The sequence below is a fragment of the Rhipicephalus microplus genome, chromosome 5 (assembly GCF_043290135.1).
Source record: "Rhipicephalus microplus isolate Deutch F79 chromosome 5, USDA_Rmic, whole genome shotgun sequence".
NCBI classification, from domain to species: domain Eukaryota; kingdom Metazoa; phylum Arthropoda; class Arachnida; order Ixodida; family Ixodidae; genus Rhipicephalus; species Rhipicephalus microplus.
The window spans coordinates 98,219,382-98,247,381 of NC_134704.1; the positions used below are offsets into that span (position 1 = coordinate 98,219,382).

Sequence of the window (28,000 nt, forward strand, 5' to 3'; positions counted from 1 at the left end):
TTCCAGTTATAGCGCTTTTTGAATGGCTAATGTTGCTGACGTTAGAAGCAAGGGCTGTTCTGGGCATCTGCCACATGGAGTTCGACAGCCTGGCGAGCAAGTCGGGCAACTTCTCGTCGCCTCAGTACCCGGAGCCGTACCCGGCCAGCATTCACTGTTACTACCTCTTCAAGGGACAGGAGTCCGAAACGCTCAAGATCACATTTCTACACTTCGACCTCGAACCGCCGTTTTCCAAGGGGCAAGTATGAATCCATTAAAAAAATATTTCAGAGAAAGCTCATTCGTTTGAGTGGATTAAGTTGTTTGCAATTACTTGATATTGCGTGGAGCTTGATGTTCAGGGCATGAGAATAATTTGAGAAAAAAAGGTCGACGAGGCTATCAACTGAGCTCTTCGAACGGTAAAATGAAGAAACAGCTAATGGTCAAAAAGTGCCAAAACAATTTTTTTTGTTAGTAGAGCTTGCTATTCTTTGAAAGCTGATTAGAGTTTGAAAGAAAATAGGAATAATTACATGCAATGACTACAACAGAGGGTCCTGATGTCAGAAAATAGAATGGTCACAAAAATATATAAATAAAGGTGGCTGAGAGGGTTTGGTGTCTTGAAAGTAAGGCCGGCGCTGTTCCTAGTTGTTTAGACCCTCAACTTTGAAAAGGAAACGGTTTTATTGTTATTATAATGCTATCACCTAAATGAATGGAAACAAACATTAACGTACTTTTGATTGCAACAAAGATGTATAGCTGATCCCAACGTAATTGAGAATGAAAGATTTGAAGGTATTTACAAACTGTAAGAAAGAGCATTCACCCAAGTGTTCATTGGTCGATAGTGAGATTTACGCTGACTGTTTTCCACATTGGTTGAAGTACGAGAGATATATCTTGCGCAGAAATTCAGCACTAGCCCCTAATTAGGAATGTTTCCCGGTGCTTTATCTGTACAACTTACATCTTTATTAAAAAAAAAAAAACGCCAGGCCGGCGCGCAAGGCACAGCACAGTCGCAGCGAAAGCTAGAAGAGCGGCCTTTCAGAGCCTTTTCTAAACACTCATTGGATAAGTGCTGCAAGCAGACTACCCGCTACGGTGTTAATAGTGAAAATTTTTGTTTAGTAGGCCGGCATCGCTAGGCTATTTTTCGTCATTCTTTTGAGAAGCGGGGTATCTGCTAAACACTTGCGAAAAAATTTGTGTCCATTGTTCATGCAGTGACTGACGACGACGAGGAACAATGATTAAAGTGGGTATGTGCCACAGGTAATAGGTGAACAAGAACAAGCTATTGTAACGTGTTGGAGCATCGGACGGCCCACTCGTTACGCTATTTGCAGTGTGCGACAACAGGTTGTCCTTTCGCTGCTTTAGAACGCTTCATAAGTCCTATTAATGCGATTGCTTGCCCGACATCAAGCCAGGCTAAGGCAAGTTTGCCAACAAGTCCGAAGCACCGGCGTGGCTGAGTGGTAGAATACTGGGTGGCACCCAGCGGACCTAAGTTCGAGCACTACTGTCATTGGTACGAGTTTTTTTTTTTCCAATTTCGTGCGTTGTGGTTACGGACAACGGCGGCGGACAACTACGGGAGCACGTGACTCAAGTTTTGATCTCATAACAGCTTTCGCTGTAAAATGCTTATATTATTTTACAGCGAAAGCTGTTATCAGATCACAATTTGGGTCACGCGTAGCTCTGTAGTTGTCCGCCACCGCCCTCAGTGTCCGTAACCACATCGAATGAACTTAGAAAAAAAACCTTGTACCAATGACGAAGTGGGGTTCGAACCTGGGTCTACAGGTTGCCAACCGGTATTCGACCACTCAACTACGCCGGTGCTTGGCACTTGTTGGCAAACTTGCCTTAGGAGGGCTTGATGTCGGAAAAGCAATCGTGTTATTACGACTTATAAAACTTTTAAAAACAACGAAAGAACAACCAGTCGTCGCACAATGCGAATAGCGTAACGTGAGGGCCGTCCGATGCTCCCACACGTTACAATAGCTTGTTCTTGTTCACCTATTACCTGTGGCACATACCCACTTTAAGCATTATTCCTCATCGTCGTCAGTCACTGCATGAACAATGGACATAAAGTTTTTTGCAAGTGTTTAGCAGATACCCCGCTTCTCAAAAGAATGACGAAAAATAGCCTAGCGATGCCGACCTACTAACCAAAACATTTCTAATATTAATGCCGCAGTGGGTATCAAGCAAAGGCGCTTGCAGTACTTATCCAATGAGTGTTTAGAAAAGGCTCTAAAAGGCTGCTTTTCCAGCTCCTGCTTCAGAACTTTGATTTTGGTGGTCGCCTTTCAGGCAACGTTCTTCGCACTCTTCCGTGGCTGGCTGCTTTATTAATTTCTACAGCTAACAGTTCAGAACTTTCTTGCCTATCTGAGCAAAGGAGGTTGAAGTTCAAACATGAAACCTTTGCACTTCCGAGTAAACAAGGTATTGAAGTAGGCTCCCTTTTAGTTACTTTTAAACACGGAACGGGTGATAACGAGAACAGCGAAATTCAGTACCGGTGTTTGGCATTCTACTGTTCACTTGCTATCATGTGCATTGACTTTCATAAACATTTCCACTTTACGCTTGATAGCATGTCATTTGTGGTTCAGGATCACAGAAACTGCGTAGGCGATAATTTAAATTGTTTTGGGAATCAGACCCACAATGTTGAGTAAATCTTAAGAATATTATTAGCTTAATTTCTGATTGTTCACACACCCACTCTTGCACGTTGTTTCAGCTATACTGCGTTCAGATCAATAGTCAAATGTCTAGGGCGGCTCAAGAGGCCTACTGGACGGCTTTATGCTCTCCCATAGTAGAGTGCCTAGTACTCTAAATCGTTAACCATTTTTTTCTAAACAGGTATATACAACTTGAAAAACTTATTACAATGTGCAAGACACTTGCCTGGTGGGATTAATTGTTTGACATTCATCAAGCAACAGTAACTTTCAACTCCATTTCCAGCAGAAAAATTTTACTCTTACTTTTCCTTCGGGCGTTTTAGCACCTGTGCCAAAGGAAAAGGTAATTATTTATATGCATGCAAGAGCCTGCTGATACTCCTGCAGTTTACTTGATTGATTGATATGTGGGGTTTAACGTCCCAAAACCACTATACGATTATGTAAGACACCGTAGTGGAGGGCTCCGGAAATTTCGACCACCTGGGGTTCCTTAACGTGCGCCCAAATCTGAGAACACGGGCCTACAACATTTCCGCCTCCATCGGAAATGCAGCCGCCGCAGCCGGGATTCGAACCCGCGCCCTGCCGGTCAGCAGCCGAGTACCTTAGCCACTAGACCACCGCGGCGGGGCTTCATTTTACTTCCCATTCGCCAAAATGAATGCCTGATGAACTTGTCGCCTATGTAAATGAATATCTCAATGAAGACCTTTGTGTGCTAGTTATCGAAATTTGATTCTCTCAAAAGTTCTCTGAGGTAATGTTCACTGAAGGCTTTCACTCTTACATTAGGCATTATTCAAAACAATTTTCTTGTTTTTAACAATAAATACTCTACTTACGCAAATTTCTCAAGGTTAATTAGGTCCCCATTACCTCGGTGCTCTATCAGAGTAGTTAAAAAAAAAACTGGATACAGCTAGGCTGCCACAGCCTGTTCACATCCCACTGCGTCTCTAATGATTAAAAATTTTACAAATTTTTGTTTATGGTGCAATGACAGATTTGACGAAAAAGGCGTCATAACTACGGATGCCTCAGCAAGAACGTAAATTTGATTGACAAACATGCAAACAGCCTGCCGTAAACATTGGTGTTTCTCTGCGAATGTCTTTGCAATGAATACAAGTGATAAAAAATTGTCCTCACCTTGCAAACAAAGCATGTTATCATAAATGTCATTATAGCACAATCCCGTACGTCAGGTTACATGATTCTTGAAACACGATACCAGCACTAGTCCAAGTTAAATAGCATGATACAGTAGCACAGAAGGACACACAATAACTCACGATAGCACACATGGGCGACCGCTGTTGCCCTTGTCACGCTCTTCTTATGAGCGTGATCGCCCTTGAAATGCTCTTGTCAAAAGCGCATTTTCGTGACCTATCAGCTATCTCAAAACACCAGTTTTCTAAGTTTTCTGACGAAACCTAGCTGTTTGGTTTATAGTGTAATGTATCACAAACTGGGCGACTCTGAGGTACTTTAGAACTGTCTACACTATATTAACATGGTGTGACTTGCCGTTGTGGCTGTCGGATATAATAGGTTCCGAGGTGGCGTAAGAATGACGTCACCGCACAATCGTAAACAGAAAGGGACTTCTAGACACATTTTTTGTATTCTTCGAGGCTCCTCGAGCCCACGAGAGTGCGGCACCGACCTTCTTTTTCTTCTTCGTGCGAAGGCGCGAAACACACAAAGAGCGTCATTTACTATCACTCGTGACACATAGAATAGAAATGACACCGCATGAGTTGGCTCGAATGAGTGAAGCCTGAACGCGTCACGCTGCAGGTGCCTCAACGACTTCGTGGACATCAGCACCATAAGTGTAACCAACGTGCGGCAGCTGGTCGGGCGGTACTGCGGTGTCGAGGTTCCCGTGCCGCTTCTCACCATGAAGCCGCGAATGGAGATCATCTTCAAGACAAACCACGCCCACGAGCGCACTGGATTCTTCGGCATGTACCAGTTCACGGACGAGAGTAAGTGCCGTTCACTGGAAAAAGTGTTGTTCTTCGCTGTGCATCTGCGATATTAGCTGATTGTTGAGTCGTTGCGAGAGCCACATTCAAAAATATCGGCTGCCCTTTCCGAACGGTGCGCTGAAATTTATTACGTGGTTGCTCCCCGTTGTGCCTGATTGTAAGTGCTTAAGCTTGTGACAGTTTACAGCAGTCATAGAACACGAATATGTGGAAATATCCTACTGCTGATGACACTCAAGAAGCTTTAGACGACTACGAAAACACACAGACGCACACGTATACACACACAAGCGCACACACACGAACACACACGAACACACACGCAAAGACAGACAGACAGACATACAGACAGACAGACAGACAGACAGACAGAGAGACAGACAGACAGACAGAGAGACAGACAGACAGACAGATAGATAGATAGATAGATAGATAGATAGATAGATAGATAGATAGATAGATAGATAGATAGATAGATAGATAGATAGATAGATAGATAGAGTACAAGTGAATTCTTCATTGAATAATAACGGGGTGCAATTACACCAAAGTGAGGGAAATTGATGCAAGACACATGCTCGGAAACGACCTAAACTAACTTTTGAGGTGTTTTATAGAAGAGCGAAAAGTATGAAGGAGAGTATAAAGGTGTGCATTGTATAAAAGAGAATGTCATATATATTACCGCAATTATAGAGCAATAAGTCTAGTGCACGCACAAATGAGCGCTTTGTTTTCTCTTTTGATTTCTTGCTTTTTGTTATTCGTAAACGGATTAAGTATCACGAACATTCCAACTATTGTTGGTTGTTAAACACACTTTTGAAACTCGAAATATCTGACAGTTACTGTTGTAAAAAATATTGTTCCCCTGTAGAAGGCAGCTGGCTGAAAGTGGCTGGCGCATAGAATGCGGATATATATATATATATATATATATATATATATATATATATATATATATATATATATATATATATATTAAAATGATTACAACGAAAGAGTCTGTACAAAATGCACGCCTGGCTGAACAAAGGCAGCCGTTCAGACCTGTTTTCTCCTGTAAGGCAACCTTAGCCATCTGGAGGTTGCGTGGCCGAGTGGTCTGAGGCACTAGTTTTAGGCACCAGTCCAGAAGGGGGTGAGTTCGAATCCCACCACGGTCACAACTTTTTTACAATTTCCATAGGGTTTCGAGGTCAATCTCTCTCTCCTGTCATTTGTTCGAATGTTTGAGCACTGCGAAATTCTTAACAAGAATTTATCTTAAGGAAGGTTTTGCGCTCCAAATAATATAGTTTTTTTTTGCCTTAGCTTGGCGGAAAACAAGCCAGTTTTTTTTCCCCAGCTTCCAATGAATATTGTGTAGCGCAGATATTGTTATTACTTCATTTTTTGTCGTATATTCGATCAGCACATCAATGAGATAAAAATAGCTTCACTAATTTGGAAAGAAAGGTTTATGATGGAGTGTAATCGGATTGAGTGATCTCAAGATTACCGCTTAAATCGGGCTAATGTTGATACGTGTAATAAATGCCCACTATTGATGTTATTTTATGTAAGTTGACTGTTTACTCTGCACTTAGGTTGCGTATTTTACGTGCTGTTATAATTATTATTTTATTGTTATTGTTAACCGAGGGTCCCACTGCAGTCGCTTGACTTTGGGACCCTCGTCTGCATACTACATTCTACAAATTTTGTATTTTGAATGAATGAATAAACTGAATAAACTAAACTAATAAATGTAGAGGTGCGAATATCTGCGCAGCTGCGGAAATTTGCGCTCTTTCGTATAAATCCCGGCTCTTCACCACGTCGTGATCAAAATGCATGAAAAATATCTTGAAGCACAATAAACAGAAGCCGCTATCTGCCATTACCCATAATTATTAGATGGCAGCAGTAAATTACCTTATGTGATTTGCTTCTGTGTCATTTGTAACTTTACTTGCAGTACACGGCGGTTATGAGCTTTGGCCGGGAGAGCAACTCCATGTCTTGAAACATAAAAAGAACGCTGTCTTCAAACCCCTCGTATACAGATCGGGATTCGGATAATGAACATCAAACGCACGAATAGGTTTTCGTAGATTTTTTACCTCAAATAATTATGTCCGTTATCCAGAAAAGAAATTACATTTGGAGTAACAAATATTCCTTTTAACCACATCTCCGATAACGATGAGGACAGATATTGGTTTGAAAGCGTGGTTATGGAGATGCGTTTTTTGCGCACTTTTTTGCTTCTGAAGAGAAAAGCACAATAAATGGCACGGAGAAAGAATAAACTCACGACACGTCCCGTTTTTTGCGCTGTTCCCCTCAGTATGACGTACCTATGGGCCTTCAAGTAACCCTTCTTTCTTTTGTTTAGCAGCCATGTTGTTAATATTTCGAGAAGCTTCTTTTGTGGCTAGCCTCACTGAAAACGTAAGAAAGAAACTTTTGGGTACATGAATACACCCTGTGAGGGCTTGTGATGGCTATGAATTGAACGTACATCTAATAATAATTGTTAAAGGTTAACATAACAAAACTACGGTACGATTATGAGGGACGCCACAATGGAGGGTCACAGAAATTTCGACCACCTGGGATTACAACTAGACTAACGTGATGGGCTGGATGTTCATTTACTAGAATGTAAGATAATAACTCCTAAGTATAAGACATATAGTAAATATGTATAAGTATGACACATAAGTATAAGACATATAGGACATTTACAAGTATAAGACATATAGTAAATATGAAAATGTGTGCTTCAACAGTAGCCTTTGTCTCAATATACATGGGAAAACAGTTGAGAGAGCCATTGTGTCTCAAGCAGCAGCCAAAAGATACTTACAACGAAATCCGTACACACCAAGTACACCAATAATGAATGCGTCTTTAGTATTTCGAAAACATACTAGAGTACACCTTCTCGTCCTAATCTTTTGTTGTAGTTCAACATGGTCATTCGAGGATATTAGTTGTAGTTCAACATTCAAACTGTGAAAGAGGCGCAGTAAAACAATTTCAAAATTTAAATTCCTGAATGCTCCGAAAAATCGATCAAGCGATATGAACGAACAGATACGAAAGTTAGATGTAAGCTTTGACAGCGTTTTTACTCAAAATAAAGTTACCTTAATACCGACCCACATGAACTTATTTTTACGAGTTCATGAATTTTTTTTGATGATGATGAGTGAATAAGTACTGTGCCTAGTGCATTATTGACAACTCCGAACAGTTTACTGAAAAAGTTCGAACCTATGAAAATAATCATATGTTTCATAGAGTGCATCAGGAATTTTCGTACGAGTAAATTGCGAACTGGGTGAAGTCTAAGGTATTGAAGACGCTTTGTTTATTTTTTAGAGTGTTTGTAGTAAAAGCAACAGTAAATTATAGCGAAAACATGAGGTGAAAGAAAAAATTGCGAAGTCTTAACATATGCGAGTTTACAATAATTGTTTACAAAACAGTGAAAGGAACTTCCTCTGCTTGGAAATGCAGTGGAAGTGGCTTTCATACTTCACAAACACACGCTGCCTCTATACATGCTTCGCAATGCATTATGAAGTATTGCAGTAATGATGCATGGTACAAGCGTTCATTGCCAACGGGCATCAGAATATGTGATTATCGTAATGGGTTCGTGGTATAAAGCAGGTACCCCACTACAAAAGGCACACACGATACTGCGCCTGTTCTCTTAACGCCACGTATAGTGGGTGCATAGCAAATTCGAAAAGGTTTCATGCACTAAGTGTTTCGAATACGCACCAGGAACAGGATGTCGCTTTCGCGTTCAACTCCAATGGGCGAAGCTTTAGAGTACCCTGATTTGTTTATTTGTGTGTTTGCACTGCGGCATATATTTCCACAGTGATATACATCAAACTAGCCTTATATAATATCTTAACAAAAAAGTATAGCGGAATGTCACATAGAAAAATACTATGAATAAAAAAAACTCTTGTTACATACATTTAATAAAAAAAGACAAAAATATTTTGCTAGCATTATAACACTCGAAATGCTAATTATAACATTATTTATGTACAGACGCCAGCACTTGACAATACGTGGACAGAAATAATAACAGAAACAAAATATGTAAACTTAAAAAGAAAGCATGGCAGATATCGTAGGAATAAAAGTAGATAATAATTATTAACTAACGATATACTTTTCTCTAATTTAATTCTGGCATAATAGGTATTTCAGAAGCATAGGAGCAACAGCTAATAACAAAAAGAAAAAGAAAAACTTGTATATTGGAAAGCGTATACACAATTGTATTGACGATACACAATTATATACATAGCAGTTGACTCTGTATTGGTGTTTCTACAGCATTAAATATTTTAGGTTACCTTATGTGATTTACAAGTGTATATTCATTCTTGAAACACAGCTGCGTTAATCGCAGCTGTGTTTCAAGCTGCGTTTTGGAGCTGCGTTTTAGGACAAAAATTAAAAAAACCTCGTGCGTAGCTTCAGCTACAGAAAGCAGAATATAATTTAGAAAATGTGGAAGTGACTATAAGATGACCTACGTTACTGCGAGAAGATATTTATATTCAGATTTTTTTAGAAGGCAGTCACATCACAAATCCACTTTACAGCTTCATGTCTGTGAGGTTGTTTTTTTTATACCAGCGTTATAATTTATATACGTGTGGTTACGTACAACTAAGACAGTGACACAAACGTTTATTAATGGGAACTAAAAAACGACAAAGTTAGTGCCAGTGGCCAAACGATCTCTCATTTTTTATGTAACGAATGGATTGCGACAGTGTGCTATATCGCGCTTACCGTGCTTAAAGAAACTAAACGCAACGCTTGAAACAGCGGCAAGAAGCAAGACACCCTATGCGGTATTTTTCATCTTACGCCATATCATTTTCTCACCATTTCGTGGAGTCAGCACTCCGAATGTCGTCTGAACGAGTGGCTCCGATGCCGAAAGAGGAGTAAATGAAGACGGAAGTTGTCTCCGAGGAGTATTGTCAATGCGGACCAGCTACGTAATCAGGTGAATCTAAGGTTTCGTGTGAAAGCGCTATAAAGAAGTGTACAAAACGCTCTACTCGAAACAGCAAAAAAAAAAAAGAGCCCCCTTCCCCCACAAAAAAAAAAAAAACAATACATAATCCACAGGCCCATTTTTTCGGGCTGCGGGCCTGAAATTTGCTCAAGCAGTGGAGTCAACGAGAAAAGACTGCAAGTTTTCACATAAAAGTCTTCGTTGTTGCGAAGGTCATTGAGAGGAGTAATGATTACAATGATGATGGTGACCACGTTAAAAGCTAGCATTACTCGCTGTTCGCGTCCTTTCCCTAGTGCCATTCCTCGGAGTTTTCCAGTGAGAAAATGAGCCCTTTCTCGGGACGTAGCGCAAAAGAAATATCATACGCACTCGCCATCAATTCTGGAGGGTAATAACCCTTGTCGTGTCTTTAAAGTAACAGACGTCACCTATTTTGTGGCCGCATCGAAAATGAAAACTTCTCCCCCGACGCGACGGAGTTTCTTATTGCGTACAGTGCACGCTGAACGTTACAGACTTTATGTCGATGCAAGGAAAACAGGTTTGGAGGATGTGCTCCGCTGTTTCCCATGTGCGCTGTCGCAATGTTCTGTGAAAAATTACCCGAGGATTAGAGACACCTCGCGATTGCAGAGCGATTTGGGTAGCGTAAAGGCAAGAAGTAAATTCATTGCGGGTGGATTATACGTTTTTCGAAATAAACTGTACATTCTGCCGAACAAATTCGTGTATCGCAACGTATGGGATGCGCGAGAAAGTACACTGAAATTCATTCTGTGACTGTAAAACGAGTACAACAGAAACTAAGTTCATTTTTTTCCACGGAAGATATTTACTGCTTTTATTAGGACGTGCTTGCGGGCTAGTTCATTTATAGTTTGTGTGAGCTTAAAAGTGGGAGAATAAGAAGAAATTAGAGACGATCGATCTGTGGAAGGAACGATCAACACCATAAGTGCCTCTATGCAAGCGTTTAAATTCGTGTTCTCGAAAAAAATGAAAATAAAGCAATCAAGTTGCTTCCGCTAAAAAAATGTGCGAACGAAAATTTGTAGGCGTGATTTTATTTACGAATGAGATGATGCCATAAGCGAATGTAATCTTATATAACCTATTTATTCAGCGTGGCAGTCAATGTCGAACGGGTCTGGGCAAAGCGATATTCGCAGTTAGGTGCTACAGAAGTTAGGCAAGAACTGAAGAAAGGTTAAGGACTCAACCCACATAAACGAAAAAAATAAGGGGACTAGATTGAGCGTCACTTGCAACTGAATTTATGTGAGAAAATTCTCCTTTCAATATACATGCATATATGTGCATAGTCACAATTGCGCAGGACAATGGTGACCAATCCAACGCTTATGTCAAGCTTATAAAAAAATTGCGGCTCTGCTTTACGCAGGGCGACAGACATGCCACTAGTGGCCACGTCTCCTTTCACATTGATAGTACACGCCTCCAGAAAGAACGACTTCATGAAGACCTGTAAATTAATAATAATACGTGGAACTTAACGTCCTAAAGCCACCATGTGATTATGAGAGACGTCATAGTGAAGTGCTCCGGAAGTTTCAACCACTTAAGGTTTTTTTTAATGAACACCCAAATCTGGGCACACTGGCTTACAGCATTTTCATCTCCATCGAAAATGGAGCAGCCGCAGCCGGAATATGATCCCGTGACCTTCGTGTTAACAGTCTCGCGCCATATATTCACTAGACCACCGTGGTGTAGCGGCTGCAAATTACCGTAGCGAGCCATACTAGTCTATGATGTCTTTGTAAACTTCTCTCCTGAATAGATTTTCTTTTTGTCCGCTGACGCATCTTGCGCCCTCCGGGCGTTCTCGACTTCTTCGCAGGTTTCATCAATCCGCCTCAATCCACGCGAAACGTGACCGGTTGCGGCGGCACGCTAACTGGCGTGGGCGGTGACCTGGTGTCTCCGGGCTACCCGGAGACTTTCCCCAAGGACGTCGATTGCAACTGGCTCATACGTGTCGACTATGACAAGCACATTTATATCCGCGTCCTAGAGCTCCAGCTAAAGGGCAGCATTGGTGAGTTGGCCCAACAAAAGCCCCACACAAAGCATGACTACGTCGTCATGCAGGTTTCGTGACAATTATTTACTTGAGCTCATTCTTCTTTGAATAAACAGTAATAGTTTAGCGGGCTTAGTCGAATAACGGGATTGAAATACGCATGCGCAATGCACCAACTGGTCCGCATAAATTACGGCGTGCAGCCTATTTTCCGTTTTAGTATTACCGTGTTTGTGTGATAACATGGCATGTACAGCACGGCGACTGTTTAGGACACCCGCTACGAACTCAATTAGGAATCTTTGTGAACCAATCAAAATTTTATAGCAGATGGCTGTGCACAATGGAATGGCTTGCCTTCAGGTGCCTTCTACGACCGAGTATTAGGATAAATTAACGTAGTTTTTGGGATGGCTTCCCATTCCTAACAATCTCAGGCCTAACTAAAAGATCGGCGTAAACAGAATTGCCTCAGAAAAACCTTCACTTTCGGTGCGCGGCTCATAAATATTTACTTTTATTGTTTTTTACAAAAGTTGTAATACTGCTACGTGCGGAGATGCACGCGAGCATTTTAAGCTCTTTTTTTTTTCTTTTGACTTCTTAAAATGCACTCATTCTCCGCTAGGGGACGCCATTATTGCAGACTGAACTCGTCAATGCTAGGCCATTAAGCTGAAAAGCTCTATGCTTAACGAACATTTATGAGACTTTGACGCTATTCCCTTAACTATACCGCGAGATACCGCTAACGCTAAACTACAATTGTCTCGTGCTATCAGATATCTTGCGCATGAATTCGACTGGGGGTCTTCTACCGGTCCTAGCGATGCTTCATAACAGCTTGAATAGCTCTTGTTTGTTTCATAGCTTTTTTTTTCATTAGCTTTTGAGTGAAACAGAATTATAACCATGTATACATAGCCCCTTGCAAGTGGAACGAGTATGGAGCAGATTATACAACGCAGGCGCTGATGTGGTGTAAAATTTATTCTTGAAACGAACGGAGATATATACATGAGCCACGAAAAGAGCACGAATAGGAAACCTGTAAATGACATCGCCCATCATATCGCACAAAAACTAGATTGATGACGGCAGTGGACGGCATACCGATGCAACGTCTGCCCATCTGCTGTATCTTATATTCTTTATAATTTCACAGAGAAATCACTAACGATGTATGTAGACAACGGTGGAACGTTGAAGTCAGTGCATCTTCTGTATCATCTGTTTTTTCTATCAGTTTGCACTGTGTAGTCATGTAGATTGAATAGCGAACTCGCCCAATATACAACTTAGAAACAGCATCAAGACAATGAGTATATTGATGACACGTGAAAAAAAAAAAGATGTGCAGCTTGCGATGTACGTGGTGTAATTGTGTTCAAATAATTTGCTAGTAAACTGCTCCTCTATTTTCGGAGCCAAATGCTTGCGTTTGCATAGACAGATTTATTTTCCGAGAGTGGCATTTTGAAACCTTTGACAAAACAATGTCCGGATTGATCGCGACACCACGCTTTGCAGTAGGTTGAAGGGTATGTGGTGCAAAAAGTGGGATGAATTTTTTTTCATATGATAGGAGGAAATTACAAATATACACAGGGTGGGGAGGTTAACTTGAAATCTGTTCGGTGGCTAGCTCACGATTGGAATGCTCCCACAACATACCAAAATGTTGCCCCAATCGACCATTCAGAAGAACCTTAAAAGGAGAAAATGAAGGACTGTATACCTAAAGGGGCACTGGCACGAAAATTTGGGCCTCACGTTTTTTTGCTGCAATGTGTTCCTGTGGCCTGTTAGTCACAACACGACACAGCGTTTACGGCCGCAAGCAACCAATACATAATTACAGGCTCGTCGTTATCGATAAGTGTCAGTTCCGCTTTAGAAATCGACAAGTGTCCGAGCACAATTATCACCACCTGGCGGGTACAATGCTCGACCACGTCAGCATACAGGACTGTGATGTACTTGCGCAAGGTCTGCGAGAAATGTTTTCGAATAAGAAACGCGACAGCAACGTCACCAAACACAAAATTTCCAACGCGGACCCCGCGGCCACAGACTCGCGGGCAACTGCCCAGTAACAGTCTGCTTGCTCAAACGCCACAAAAAAAAAGTGGCGGCTATTACGTCATCATAACTTATTTCAGAGCAGTCAAGTGAGGGAAGTAAGGGGTTAACCATGGGTCATCTTTGAGGGTGTGAATAGCGTGAGGGAATGAGTTAATCACGCAAACTTCAAAAGTAATTTGAAATACCCTCCAAGCTATTTGGCTCTTGATATTTTGCAAATTATGTACACATGTTTCTTTATTCAGAACAAACGTTCGACGATTTAGACTGCGTTGCACCCTACTGTGTGAGAGCAATAAGCTGCCCAAGTATCAAAAAGCCAACGCCTATGTGTGTTTAGATGCTCAGTATGTGTTTGGAATGTTCTTAACAGTTTAGAGAACTTGGCACTCTACTATCGGAGAGCTTAAAGCTATCCCGTGAGCCTCACAATGGACATGACGTGGTGTCTAAGGGGCAGTCAAATATAAGCAACGAATGTTATGTCTTTACCCTCTAAAAACATGGAACAAAGACTTTGATTGAAGGAACAAGTACAAGCGCACATATATGCAATCTATGAGGCAGGACTGTACGTCGGCTTAATATTGCTTATTCTTATCTGCGCACATATCCACATCGGATGCCGCGCTTTATTTCTCCTTCACAGTGTGGCTGTTATTCTCTACGTTAAGCCATATGGCGACATCAGAAAACTGTCGTCATCGTGAAGCAGCATGCGCTCTCTTCGGCCTCCAATTTATCTCTTTCGTTGCCAGGACACGTGCGCCGGTTTGTGCTGGGCTTGATAATATAACGCTGATGGGTAAGAGAGCGTTTACAGGGAAATTGAGAGGAAAATAGAGAAAGAAACGGAAGAGCAAAATTGACATACAGAAGAAGAGATACAAAAATATAGACACAAGAAAGACGAAAAAAGAAAACAGAGCATGGAAGGCATGTGAAGTATAGAAAAGGAATGGGTGGTAAAAAAAAAAGTCCGGGTGAAGAGGAGGGAAAGTATAGCATTGTCTGGCATAGTATAGCAATAAGTTGGACAAAGATGTCAGGCTAGGAGGAGAGCAACGTAACGAGCTCCCTGCTTCCCCAATATTTTCGCTACCACTGCTCAAGTAAAATTTTTTTCACGGCTTCTTATGTGACATAAAATTTTGGTAAAATTGAACGCTGCTTTAATAAAGGTTACAAAAGCTCCGGTAAAGCTATTTCTTTAATATTTGTATGATTTGACAAGCTCTAAACTATACTTGGCGATTCACGGTACATTTCAGAATCCGGAAACATCAGCTTGTTATTTTATCAAAACAACCATCATTGAGTAACAGCCTTCCAGCAAAACTTATCTTTCACATTTAAATCCGTATAAGTGGGTTTCTCGCAATATGAGGAGGAAGGGAATACAAGGAGGTTAACCAGACGCACGTCCGGTTTGCTACCCTGCACTGGGGGAAGGGGTGAGGGGATTAAAGGAGATGAGAGAGAGAAGTGAAGGGCAACGTGTGTGTAGATGTGACCTTGTCCATTGCACGCTTATAAGCGGTCGCGTAGTCCAGTCGTCTTTAGAAGACTTAGCAATGCCCGCGTCGCTCGCAATAGGAATATGAGTGTCGCTCAGCTTGTGAGTTATTCATTCAGGATTTTTTTCTATTCCGCAGCGAACTGTGGCGAAGCGGAGCTTGCCATTTTCGACGGTTACTCGAACTTGAAGGTGAATCCTGTACAGCTCAAACGCTATTGCGGCGATCTCAAATACTACAAAAATACTGATGAGAAGACTGAGCTGTCCAAGAGGAATCGAATTCTTGTGAGGTGAGTGACATGTCTTGAACTAGATTTATATAGTTCGTCATAACGTACACTGCAATTATCGGTGGACGTTCTCAGCTTTGTTTTTCGTAATTACATAACACCAAGGGCTGTTTTCTAGCTGTTTATATGCCGTCATCTCAGGATGTTTAGATTGCGATTTTCTGTGTGTAACAGCTGCATGAATCGAGCAACCGCAGACAGATGTGCTTGGAAACATCTGTAGAAATTGTTTGGCACATCATGGCCCTGTAAAGTTTATGACATGACCTATAGGATTGAGAAGTCACTGGTGCGAAAGCTTAAAATGGTGGCTCTCTTACATTTAATATGAAATTATTACTGGTAGGAAATGGCATAAACAAAATGTGATAATGTAGAGCATCGCGACGCACTGAATGCATTCAGAGGGCACGAAAAACTTCACAAAATAGGCGGAAGAAATAGACGAATGTTGGAGAGGTTAGCCAGTGCTCAGACTAGCTGGCGATCCTGAGCTGGGGAATGAGGTAAGAAGACTGACAGATTATAAAAAAGATATTTAGAAAAATGAAACAAATAAATAGAATAAAACAAAAGAAGACACGAAGAAGGAGTGAATAATATGCTTGTAGTCTGTCTCTAACACCAGTTGTCCATGACAAACGCATGAAACACTCTTCAAAGTTTTTTTTTTCTTGGAGCACTGAAGCGAGAGAATTCCTAGAAAAAAAGAGTGATTGTTTTTTCGCCGCTACAGTAATTACACAGCGTACTGTTGATAGCTGTTCTGATGCGAAATGAACCAGCGTTCGTCAAAGGCACCCCAAGCCACAGGTGGCACAATAACGTCTGCGCAGATCTAGCTTCTCCCGACGGAGAAGGGAGCTGTCGATTTTTGTTGAAGTAGAGAAGACGACTGTTGGTAAAATATGTTGAGTGCAGTTTTGCAAGCGTCAGTTTACGTGCGAACGAACGAAGTCGTGTGGCTGCGTCCATTCTGGTTAATGGTATAGCTACAGAATGGAAAGCACCATGAGGCGATCTGGTGACCTGATTTACGTGGTCGATTCCGCAGATAATTAGGTATCAACTGTTATGCCATGTTGTGCTTTTTCTCCGTATGTTCATCATTGAAGTTGCCCGGGCTGACAGAACGCAGGGGAAAACATGATTACACACGAAGAAACGCGTAGAGAACACGCATACATATGGATAAGTGAATGAAAAGAATAGATTGAAAATTGTTCACCCGGAACCGCAATGCACTGTATCGCAGACGAGTTGGTTTTAGCCACACGACGTAGAATGCGGCTGCCTAGGGTTTTGTAAGTATGGAACTCTTTTTTTTTTTTTTTTTTTGCAACGCTGTTCACAAAGATTGGGGAAAGGTTTAGGACGATTTTAACGCGCCAACACGGATACAACACGAGAACATGAGATAACTCTAATGTGTTTTAGAGGTGGAGCATTTCTTGCTCGCGCATATGTCACGCGTCCGGCGTCCGCACTCACACTACGCATGTTTGACTCTCCTCCTTCACTCTCTCAAAAAGCTTCGAGTTACTCTCTCCACTTCTCTCCTACCACCTGCTTGCGCTCACTTCCACATTGCGCATACGTGTATCTTCCCCTTTTTCTCCTCTCTGACGATCCCCCTGTCTGCCGACGCAGGGAGCGTCTGCTAACCTGCACTCGCTCCCTCGTGTCCTCTAGGCATTCCTCTCCACAGCGTCTCGCAAAGCCGACGCAGGTAGCGTCTGCCAGCGAGTTTCTTCCTTGAAAAAAAAAATGGCAGCATACTCCGTGTGTTTTATTGTATTTTATTGCGTAAATTGTATACAATGCGTCTGTGTGGCCGCTCGTGCGTCCATCCGCCCGTCCTGCGTGCGTCTGTTTGTGTGTCCGCACGTCCATCTGTGCGTCCGTCTCTGCGTTCGTCCATGCATCGGCTCCTGCGTCCGTCCATGCGTCCATTCGTCCGTGCAGCCATCCGTGCGCTCGTCTATGCATCTGTCTGTGTGTCTGTTCGTCCACCTATTCAACACTCCAAGCACTACCATCTCGCATCTTTTCATCATATATTCCTCATATAGAAGCACCGTCATCCAGCGGACATTCCAAGGACTGAACAAGATGAGGCACACGCACACTTTTTTACGGCTTGCGCTTCGTGTCTACTTCCCACATTTAACCACCTCGAATTCATGGTATATACTAGTTCACTGTATTCATGGCACTGCGGCCCAACGCTCGCTAAGCCTTTCTAAAACCAAGGAGGTCACACCCAGCGAGTATAACGTAGCAACCCTTTCTTGTCACATATTGCTCAATGTACATGCCAATGGCTGCTAAGGGGTAATGAGAGACAGGTGAATTCGGCTTTTAGGTAACGCGCACGCTGCGATTTTTTTATTGTTGAGCATCGCACAGAAGAAATCTTCCACGAGTGCCACCTTTGAGGTCAAAATCTAAGACTGGTTACACACTACGACTACTCCTACTACTACGAGGGACAAACGGGTGTCGCTTTAAGGAGCTTCGCCCCTAAAACCGACTGTACGCGCTGCACCTCACCACTTTGTGGTCTTCTTCGGGGAGATTATATTTTATTTTATTTATTTATGGTTTTTGTGTCAATGTGTTTTTAGTCGAACTATTTCAGGCGTCCGGTGGTGTCCGCATGCCGGCAGGTGTTATCTCTCTGCTCTCACTCCCCTTTTCATGCCAATACCTGCTGGCGCGCGGGCTTATACTCACCCCTAGCAACTGGAGCAGGTTGTGCGGCCGGAGTAGCGGAGAATGTGTGGAGAAGTGATGCGTGCTCTCGCTTGTGAGAGCGCTCGCATCGCGGAAGTTCAGCGGAGCTCCCGTGTGTGTGAAGGCAGTGTAGGAGGGGGTAGGTGCAGTGCTTCGCCATTTCTTCTCTCACTGTTCGCCCCCTCTCCTCCTTGCACTCCACTCTCCCGTCTACTCACTCGTAATTATGTATAAATGGAGTGAAGCGCGCGCCTCACTCTCGATTGTTCGCTGACAGATGAATGTGTACATATTTGGTTACGGCACAAATCCTCGCCTCGTCATTAATCTACGCCATTGAAATTACTGCGTCGTGTATTCTCGTGGCAAGAAACGCAGTCGCATTTCCTCACGATTCCATTCGGGGAGGTGGGGGCAATTTTTGTTTCTCGGCTAGCTTCGGCTATGTTCGTGTTTTGAGGACTCAGTTTCACCCATTGCAAATGCCCGTAAACTATTTCGGCTTTCTATTTTTGAATGGAATCTGGTTAGAGTGAACAACATACTCTCACCAGACCGCGGTGTTTGCTGTCCCAATACGTGGTTCTCACCACAACGCCTAATATGATTATGAAGTTTTCGTTTTCTTACGGCTACATAGAGTAACCAGCTGCTGTTGATGGCTTAACGAGTTGGAGAGGTATGTGGGTAATTCCAGATGCTACAGCAAGAGAATTAAAGTCCTCTGAAAGGGGAGTGAGCTAGGTGTTTTCAGAACCTCGTTGTAACGCCAATGAAATAGGATTCCTTTGGAACTTGCAAAGCATTTCCAATGTATGCTTTCTAAATAGGTTGTTTTAGGTAGCATTGAGCAGTGGTCTGGTGAAATATAATCGCAAACGCTACCTATGCATTTTCAATAGAAAATCATGCAAGACTGCGCTGCTTGCGACTATTGCGGCAGCGATGAAACGATAGAGCACGTTTTATGTCACTGCCCTCAATACAGCGTGCAAAGACGGCAGCTAGCTGCTGCGTTAGCTCGCCTTGATGACAGACTCTTGTCAGAACAATCAGTGCTCGAGAGCCCACACGATCTGTCTTCACCCAGAAAACCAATCAAGGCCTTACTGAACTTTTTGTGTGGTAGTAGCCTATTGAATAAGCTCTTTTTTAGTGTGTATACTTTGCTTTTTACTTTATTTCCTATCTTTATTCTCTATTCTCCTTTCTCTCAATGCAGGGTAGCAAAACTTACGCCCCAATTTCCGGTAGACCTCCCTGCCTTTCTCTCATTTTATTTTCTCTCTCTCTCTCTCTCAATAGAAAATAACAAAAGGGGTAAAGTCATTTGGAGAATACTGGCTTATCCTTACGTTTGTGTTTCGTGGTGTTCCTGACACAAAAACGGTTTTGTTTATTTATTTGTATTTATTTGGTTGTTTGTTTGCTAAGTGTCTACCTTCTTATATTCAAGCTACCTAAAAGATCGTGCTCAAAGCCGTCCAGGGAAACATTTTTTAGTGAAGGAAAGGACATTCTCAGTGATAAAAATTAAACTATTGAAATTTCTTACCACTTTGTGCTACAAATACATTTTTTGTGTGAAGAATTCAAGTGCAAATGATGTCCACACCAGAGATTCAGTGGCTATGGTATCCGGCTGCTGACCCTGGGGTCGCTGGTTCAGTCCGGGCCGTGGTGGTTGTGTTTCAATGGAGACGAAACTTTAGTGCACCGTGTACAGTGCTACGTCCGTGCATGTTAAAGAACACCAGATTGTCGAAAGTTCCGGAGCTCTCTAATACAGCTTCCGTCATAATTAACCGTGATTTTCACGTAAAACCAAAAAATTTGTGGTAGTTGAATTGATTTTGAAGAATTGACATCTGGGCTCGTTCGCGAACGTCTTGAAGACAGCGTAACTCACGACACGGACAATAAAAATTGAAGGATTGAGGTTCTGTGGCGTGTCCTTCAATCACCCATTGTACTTGCATGTTGTAATTTCCACTGTGTTCGCAACGTTCAAGCATGTGATGTATCCCTAGGAAACTTTAGACGCGCATTCCGGTAAACCCAACCTTACTCGCCAAGCCGAAATAGTAGAAGTACGTTGGCCTATTTGTTTTCAGCATACCATGCTTGAAAAGTTTTCGTTGGTGCACCACTCACGTTTTCATACTGTAGTTGCCGCCATAGTGTCTTTGTTGCTCGCCTTTTCCTATAGGATAGATAGATAGGCGCACACAGGAGGAGTTTTGCTTGTATTACGCCCCTTCAACAATCTTTCCTTTATTGCTGCTTTGCCATTTCTTTTTTTATACAAAATATAACTTAATGTTGTTGTCCACACATCTTTCTCGGACTCGTAAACGCAATGTATTGCCAACATGGGGTATTGAGATTGGGCAAACAACTTCGTGTCCTATGTTTGCCTAAGTGTTTACGAGTGCTTGTAGGGGAGAAATTTAGACCAATCTGCAACACTTGACACTGTCGTTTTCTTTCAGATTAAGAACAACCGTGGCCTCTCCTATCAAGCAGCCCGGCCAAATAATTGGCTTTAAGCTTGTGTGGACGGCCGTAACGTTTCAACCAAAAGGTCAGTGCAATATTAGAATACGCCCCATCTCGAATCATATTATTTCAAGTATAACATGCAACAGGAGTAGGACCTTCCCCTGAACTATTAGCGGTCAGTCTTTAAAAAATGACATTACCAGATAGGAGAAAGTGTTATGCTAGCCACATTCGACGCAATGCTATATCACGGATCATGGTGTATGCCCACCCTCTTCACATGATGCAATAAATATTCAAAGTTCATCAGTTATACAGTGGCATTTACAGAACCAGTAATGACGAATACATAAACAGAAATTGTCGACTAAGCCAACCTTTCGACAAGAAGACGATGCTGCGTTTCTAGAAATTCGGTTTTAGAGATGAAATTTTGCAGAGCACAGGTAATATTCGTTATAGCATTACAGGTGCCACAAGAAACTCAGACTCTCGATGTATTCAAAATAACAATGCAGTATGCTTACTCGCAGAGGGAAAGTAATTCCTCGAGCCTGGATGTTGCTCAAGGCACACCCATTTTACTATACCGCAGGTAATATTGGGAAACTAGGCGTCGCTACAGAAAGACCGAGTCTCGTGAATTCACGCGTCAAATGTACTGCGCTGCTTTGCATAAATTATAACTTGAAACAAATATTGCGATTCACCTGAACTCTAAGAATATACACGCGTTATCCATGCACATTCGCTGAAAGATCACTTGAGATTGAGTGAGCACCGACGGCGTTTTAGAGGAATGTCCAAATTCTAAACAATTCCATTCAGTAAATAGACAAATGTGCTGACTGTACTTTCTAATACTGTAATAAATGTAACCTCACGTTACAACTAAAATTGGTTTATTTACAATAAACCACAGCCTGACTCATTGCGTGCTGCTGTAGCACTTGAATTGAAGGCCAGAACAGGTCATCTTGGTTGGTTGGTTGGTTCCAAAATATCTTGGTGCAATCCTCTATAGGGGATAGGCCATGTGTCGGACGGTGCGTTGTTTAGGATACTAATGCACTTATCGAGGTGACAGGTTGAAAATTAATAGATCATCTTCTCCTTTATCGACCTTTTCCCAAAAATGTCTTTGATTTCTGTATTATTCCGCAGCTTCTGCTGTATTACTAACTGGCTCAAAAAGTATAAATTACTGCATTCGAACGGCTGTCATGTACAGTCTTGTAATATTAAATATGATCAAGTCTATTAACACGGGAGTAAATATTACCATATATGAACGAGTAATTGTTAGCAGCCATGGTGTCTTTGTTTGCAATCGTAAAAGAATAGAGGACGCATTTAGTCTTGTCGTTGATTCTCGCACCGGAACTATTTCCTGCATTGCCACATGATTAGGGGTGTGCCAATAGCGAACTTTACATCCAAATTGAAAATAATAGCGATAGCACCGGATCAAGTGCAAGTACGAGCAGAATATTACAAAAATAGTTTTTGAATAGCTTGCGAATAGTAAGGAAATCATTTTCACAGCAGCCTTAAGTAGGCCACGTTATAACTTTCGAAGCAGCCCACGAATTTTGCATTTTATTTTAAACAAATATTCACTATTTTTAACCAAGGCACATTGATAATGAAATGCTACAGTTTTGTCAATTGATAGATAATCATACACAGTAGAACTGGAGTTTCAGAAACATTTTGTAAGTGCAGGTTCAAATACAGGAGGACTGTAGCATTCAAGGTGGTACCTAATGAGCAGCTTCTAGGTTTTTTATACAAATAATATAGAATATTCATAAGTCGACGTCATAATAAATATTATGATTGTATAGCGAATTATGACTCTGTAGTTTCAGGGACACCGGAGTTTAGAGGGAATAAACCTCCAAACTGTAATCAGTCTAGCGCCCCGCCGCGGTGGTGTAGTGGCTAAGGTACTCGGCTGCTGACCCGCAGGGCGCGGGTTCGTATCCCGGCTGCGGCGGCTGCATTTCCGATGGAGGCGGAAATGTTGTAGGCCCGTGTGCTCAGATTTGGGTGCACGTTAAAGAACCCCAGGTGGTCTAAATTTCCGGAGCCCTCCACTACGGCGTCTCTCATAATCATAGAGTGGTTTTGGGACGTTAAACCCCACATATCAATCAAATCAATCAGTCTGGCACAGAAAGTCTCGTAAAATCTTGAGTTGCATTATCTTGCTAATACAATATAAAACTTGGCACTTTAGCCCTTTCTGCTCGAACACATCGTTTGTTTTGAGCCTTTTCATCGAGACATATTATTCGAAAAACATTCGAAAATAATAGGTAATTTTCATACGCACTATTCTATTCATATTCGAACGAAATATTCGGTTTCTTATTTTAAATTTCACAGTATTCGCACAGGCCCATAAACAAAGATCACCGATACTTTGTTTGCTGTTTTGTGAATTCTCAGACGTCTGTAAGGAGTACACCTGCCCCAAGAGCCAGTACTGCATGAATTCGGAATCTCGGAGCTGCACCGAAACGAGAGAGTACTGCATCGATAGGTCATTAGTATGCGATGGACTGCCCAACTGTAGTGGCGAAGACTTCAGCGATGAAGATAAATGTGAGTATAAGGTGATCTATCGTACTCACAAAGAATCTCATACGCCACACGTACTCGACATCCAAATGACGGAAACATGTCCCCCTGAATGAAGGGACATAGCTCAGCGGGTGCTTTTCACATAGGTGTGTTTGAGTGCCTGCACGTACATAACCTATCTCGCTTATTCTCACCATTATTAAAAATTTAGATATTACCATTCGAATGAGTTTTAAAAGCTTGGAGAACACTTGAGCTTCACCTTCAGAAGTAGAATGCGATAGCGCAATCGGTCCTTGTGCGCATTGCCTTCTGAAAAGATAAAACCCGGTTTCCGTTCTCGGTGTATGCTTGAACCATGCTGTAGAGACAAGCATGCGTGTGCTTCAAATTAGCTGTTTCAAACTACGCTACAAGGCCTATACTACAAGTAAAGTAGTGAAGTGCCCACCACGCCATAATTATTCCTCTTGCGAATCAGTGAAGAACCTACTACGCTTGCGTAAGAGAATGCGCGAATACGCTTTACTTAAATAAGACTGTATCGCCCCGCCGCGGTGTATTAGTGGCTAAGGTACTCGGCTGCTAACCCGCAGGTCGCGGAATCGAATCCCGGCTGCGGCGGCTGCATTTCCGATGGAGGCGGAAATGCTGTAGGCCCACGTGCTTAGATTTGGGTGCACGTTAAAGAACCCCAGGTGTTCAAAATTTCCTGAGCCCTCCACTACGGCGTCTCTCATAATCATATGGTGGTTTTGGAACGTTAAACCCCACATATCGTTCAATCAATAAGACTGTATCACCTGTCGCTGAAAATGTGGCTATTTTTGCGATGTCAGCCTGCGGTGGAAGAATACACCATATTAATATGTCCTGTATGTTGTGCATTGTTGTTCAAGCCCTAACCACATGCACGCCGTTTCCTCGAGACAGCGATCAGCGACAGCTACGAGCCACAAGATTTGCTGTCGCGTAGGCCCATCCCTCACCGCCGCTTGTCGCGTCACGCGCTCCTGTAAAACTAGAAAAGATAGATTGTCGCCTGTAAGCCAGCGTGGCGATTTCCGGCAACCTGGCTGCCCCATTGGTCCTCGCTTCGCTTGCAATTTGCTCTAGATGCTCGTTATCCACGCGTGTACTTCAAGGAATGCAAGGTATCGACTACCTTTTTACACTCTCATCGCACGCGGAAAGTGAGATCGGCCATATCTTGTTGTAATCTCGTTGTCGAAGGTTTGTTTTTATGTCTCGACGGTAGCTTGTGACAATTTGGTCGCTTGCTACAATGCGAAATCGTCATGCGAAGTGCATCGTTTCGCCACCGTAGCGTACGCTTCTGGACAGCCTGTCGTGGCTAAACCAAAGATTGTGAGGGAAAAAAAAGGTCGTGAAACACCTTTGTGGCTTCCTCGTGTCACACTAGACAGTATTAACTTTGCATGTTGTCATCGACCAACTCTTAAACTTCTATTCGAAATTCATGGGTGTACACACGATAGTTTTCCTCCAAGCACCAATGACACTTTGTCGCCGACATGCGGTTGCAGCTGTCGCGAGGGAGGAAGTTCGTCGCTGCCGCTTGTCACTGTCGCTAGGAAATCATGTGCGTAATGTTCAGATTTTAAAAATGACGATGCATGCTACAGCCTTGGACGTGAGGTATTATTTTGAAACTCAAACTTCTTTCTTCCCTACTACTTTAAGATAGTGTTGCATTAGGTTGATATGCATCGACGCTTATATAGCATTGTAGAAGGCAGAAAGAGATAAACAGCTTCACACAGCGTAAGCAACGTAATATGATGAGCAGGTACTACAAATATTGCGTTACCGTGACATTTTACATTGAATTACCTTCAACGCCGGTCTTCGCGGTATAATGGGCTGTATAGCCTTCCAGTCGGTCAGTATCGACAACGAGCCTTCCAAAATTTGGTACCAAGCCGCTTTAGCACCGGCACCGCCACAGTGAAGCGCTCCCGTTTCGGAAAGACCCGCTCATCGCTCTCCTGGTAAACCTCGGCTAACGTCGTAAACCCGTGATAAATTGCTCCACGGGGAGTTGAGATCACGCTTTCCCTAGAATCCCCCTCCCCCCTTTCCTTTTCCTTCCTCTATACCCCATAGCCGGCAACATGCCTGATCCGAGTGAGTGAGCCCCTTTAGCAGGGATGTATAGCGAGACATTAAAATGCGCAGCGCCAACAGATGATGTGCATAATTATGTCTATCGCTGCCGCACCGGCTTAGAATCCAGGCGAGAGCGAGCCGTGGTAAGTTGGACTGATACGCGCCGCACAGGCGCCCAAGTCGGTACGTGAGTGATGAAGCGAGTCTAATGCAGTTTCCGGGAATCTCGCTTTATACGAGCAATCTAATTTCGAGGCTATATACTGCGGGTTCCGACGCCTGCCTCAATAATTCACCTGGCAAGTTCATTGCTATGTCCTCGACGTGCTTTACTTTCTTTGTGGCAGCTTACTTTTTTTCTTGATTCTTTTAGCCCGAAAGCTATCGATGGGCCGTTTTTTTTTATTCTGGCAAATATATCGTAAGAGGCAATAGATCTTACACCTTCCATGTGCTCACACATACAGAAAGACACCATGTTGGGGAAGAAGGCCGCATTAGAGTGACGGCAGTCATTGAATTGAAAAGCCCGTCATTGAATATTTTTTTTTGCTGCGTTATTGTTTTGATATCTTGAATTATGTTCTTACAAGACCACGATTGGCATGTATATATGTACATATAAGTATATGATCGGAGGCTTAAAAATCGAGTTTCAGACGGTTCTGTAATACATTTTAACAAAGTGCGGGAGTGGAGAGGATGATGAGGGCTGTACTACCACAGCCTCCACTGTATCAGGCCACGCAGTTGGGTGCTTTTAAAAATTGACTTTGAAGTCATTTTCTGAAGTAGTGCTTTTCTAAAAAAAATGGCATGGAATCTAAATGGCACTTGGTGCCAACGCTTTGAATACATTACTTTCGACCACGTTTTCGGAAGATGAATTTCATTTCGGTGAATGTGTCGTAACAGATGTCAAGAAGGGCCTGTGATCTAAAAACGAAATTCAATACCTGCAAATCCATGAAATACCTTAAACATGTCTGCCTTGCATGCAATTATCGTTTCATCCCCGTGTTTTAATCAATGTTGGTGGTTACGACACGAAACACATGACCAGAGCTACACTCTACATTTACGTGTATGTGCCACCATCGCTACCTAATTCGAGAAAGCCTTTTTCAGCACAAAGCAAGACACATATGGTGAATAAGACGGAAAGCACACACGGACCTATTTGCGACGCTTCACTGAGAACCGCGAAGCGTTGACGATAAAATGTTGCAAGTAAGGCACCAGTGTGCACCCCGCTTTGTCAACCATCGTAATTTTCTTGTGCGCTGAACAGGAATTCTTCATGTCTTACCAATGCCGTCACTTTAATGGTATAGTTTCAATAAAGCACCAATAAATTAGATTCCAACGTTTCTAATGCACCAATGCGTAAGGACAACTGGCTTCACTTACGCAAACATCTTGCGGTAAAGCAGTCGAAGGCAAAGAACACCGTAGACAGGATGGGCCCCAACTACCGCCTGATTTTCTTCATGGCCGAACGTAATCATGCGTGCACAACTATTCAACGATCTTCTCTGCAGTGTTTTTTGTCCTCAACTGCTTTGCCCCCAAGACGTTCGTGTAAGTATGTACGACCAACTACCTCAAACAGAAGCTTTGCAAAACTGAATTCATTGGCGACTTCAAAGATCTTCAAAGTACAAGGAAGGCATGTCTGTCTTGTGACACTCGTCTGTCTTGCACACCTGCAGGCAACCTACCGCTGCTGGCTGGCTGCGGAGCCGGCGCCGGCGTCGTGCTTCTGTGCGTGGTGATCGCGGTGATCCTGTGTCGACGGCATTCCCGGAGAGCGGGCCAGGCGTCGCGAAGCCTGTCGCTGCCGCTTCGCGAGCTCGAACACAGCCCCACGTGCGCCGCGCGACAGACGCCTTTCCTGCCCGAGCTCAACTGCAGCGTACACCGGCCGCAGCACCTGCCGGGACCCGTACCACCGGCGAGGCCACCACCCTTCGCCAAGCCCCGGCGATCGCCCACCGACGTCTAGATGTGTTCGCTTGGCGACAACTAACTGCACCGACGCAGCTGTCCCAACTGCCTATCGTGAACGTCTGCCCTTTCTAGGAACAAAACCTTCCTACGGCCTAGTTCGCGATGTAGTTTCGCGCAAGTCGTGAACTGTTGAGGTGTATGCAACGGGGTGCAGAAGCGCTACATACCCTGGCAACGTGCGAAAGCCGAAAAGTTGACGTTTTCTGCTCCGATGCTTGTTTGAGATATCGACGGCCTACCGTGCGCGTTACCACCTCGGAACTTGCATTATTAGTGACTCCGACCCTGGCGTGCCCGTCGATATGAGGACCATGACACGTGACATGTAGTATAAGGC

General features: G+C 43.0%; 1 protein-coding gene across 1 annotated transcript; it reads left to right on the top strand.

The window, feature by feature from the left end:
- Positions 1-28,000, top strand: LOC119173413 (neuropilin and tolloid-like protein 2). The gene is made up of 7 exons (XM_037424242.2): positions 1-241; positions 4,512-4,702; positions 11,620-11,817; positions 15,543-15,696; positions 20,925-21,016; positions 23,389-23,544; positions 27,366-28,000. The coding sequence occupies exons 1-7, from the start codon at positions 30-32 to the stop codon at positions 27,656-27,658; spliced, it is 1,296 nt and encodes a 431-aa protein (XP_037280139.1). The 5' UTR covers positions 1-29; the 3' UTR covers positions 27,659-28,000.

Excerpts from the sequence above, each read along its gene's own strand:
- LOC119173413 (XM_037424242.2), top strand. The coding sequence starts at position 30 with ATGTTGCTGACGTTAGAAGCAAGGGCTGTTCTGGGCATCTGCCACATG. Across the intron at positions 4,703-11,619 it reads GTACCAGTTCACGGACGAGA|GTTTCATCAATCCGCCTCAA; the intron begins GTAAGTGCCGTT and ends ACTTCTTCGCAG. Across the intron at positions 11,818-15,542 it reads CCAGCTAAAGGGCAGCATTG|CGAACTGTGGCGAAGCGGAG; the intron begins GTGAGTTGGCCC and ends TCTATTCCGCAG.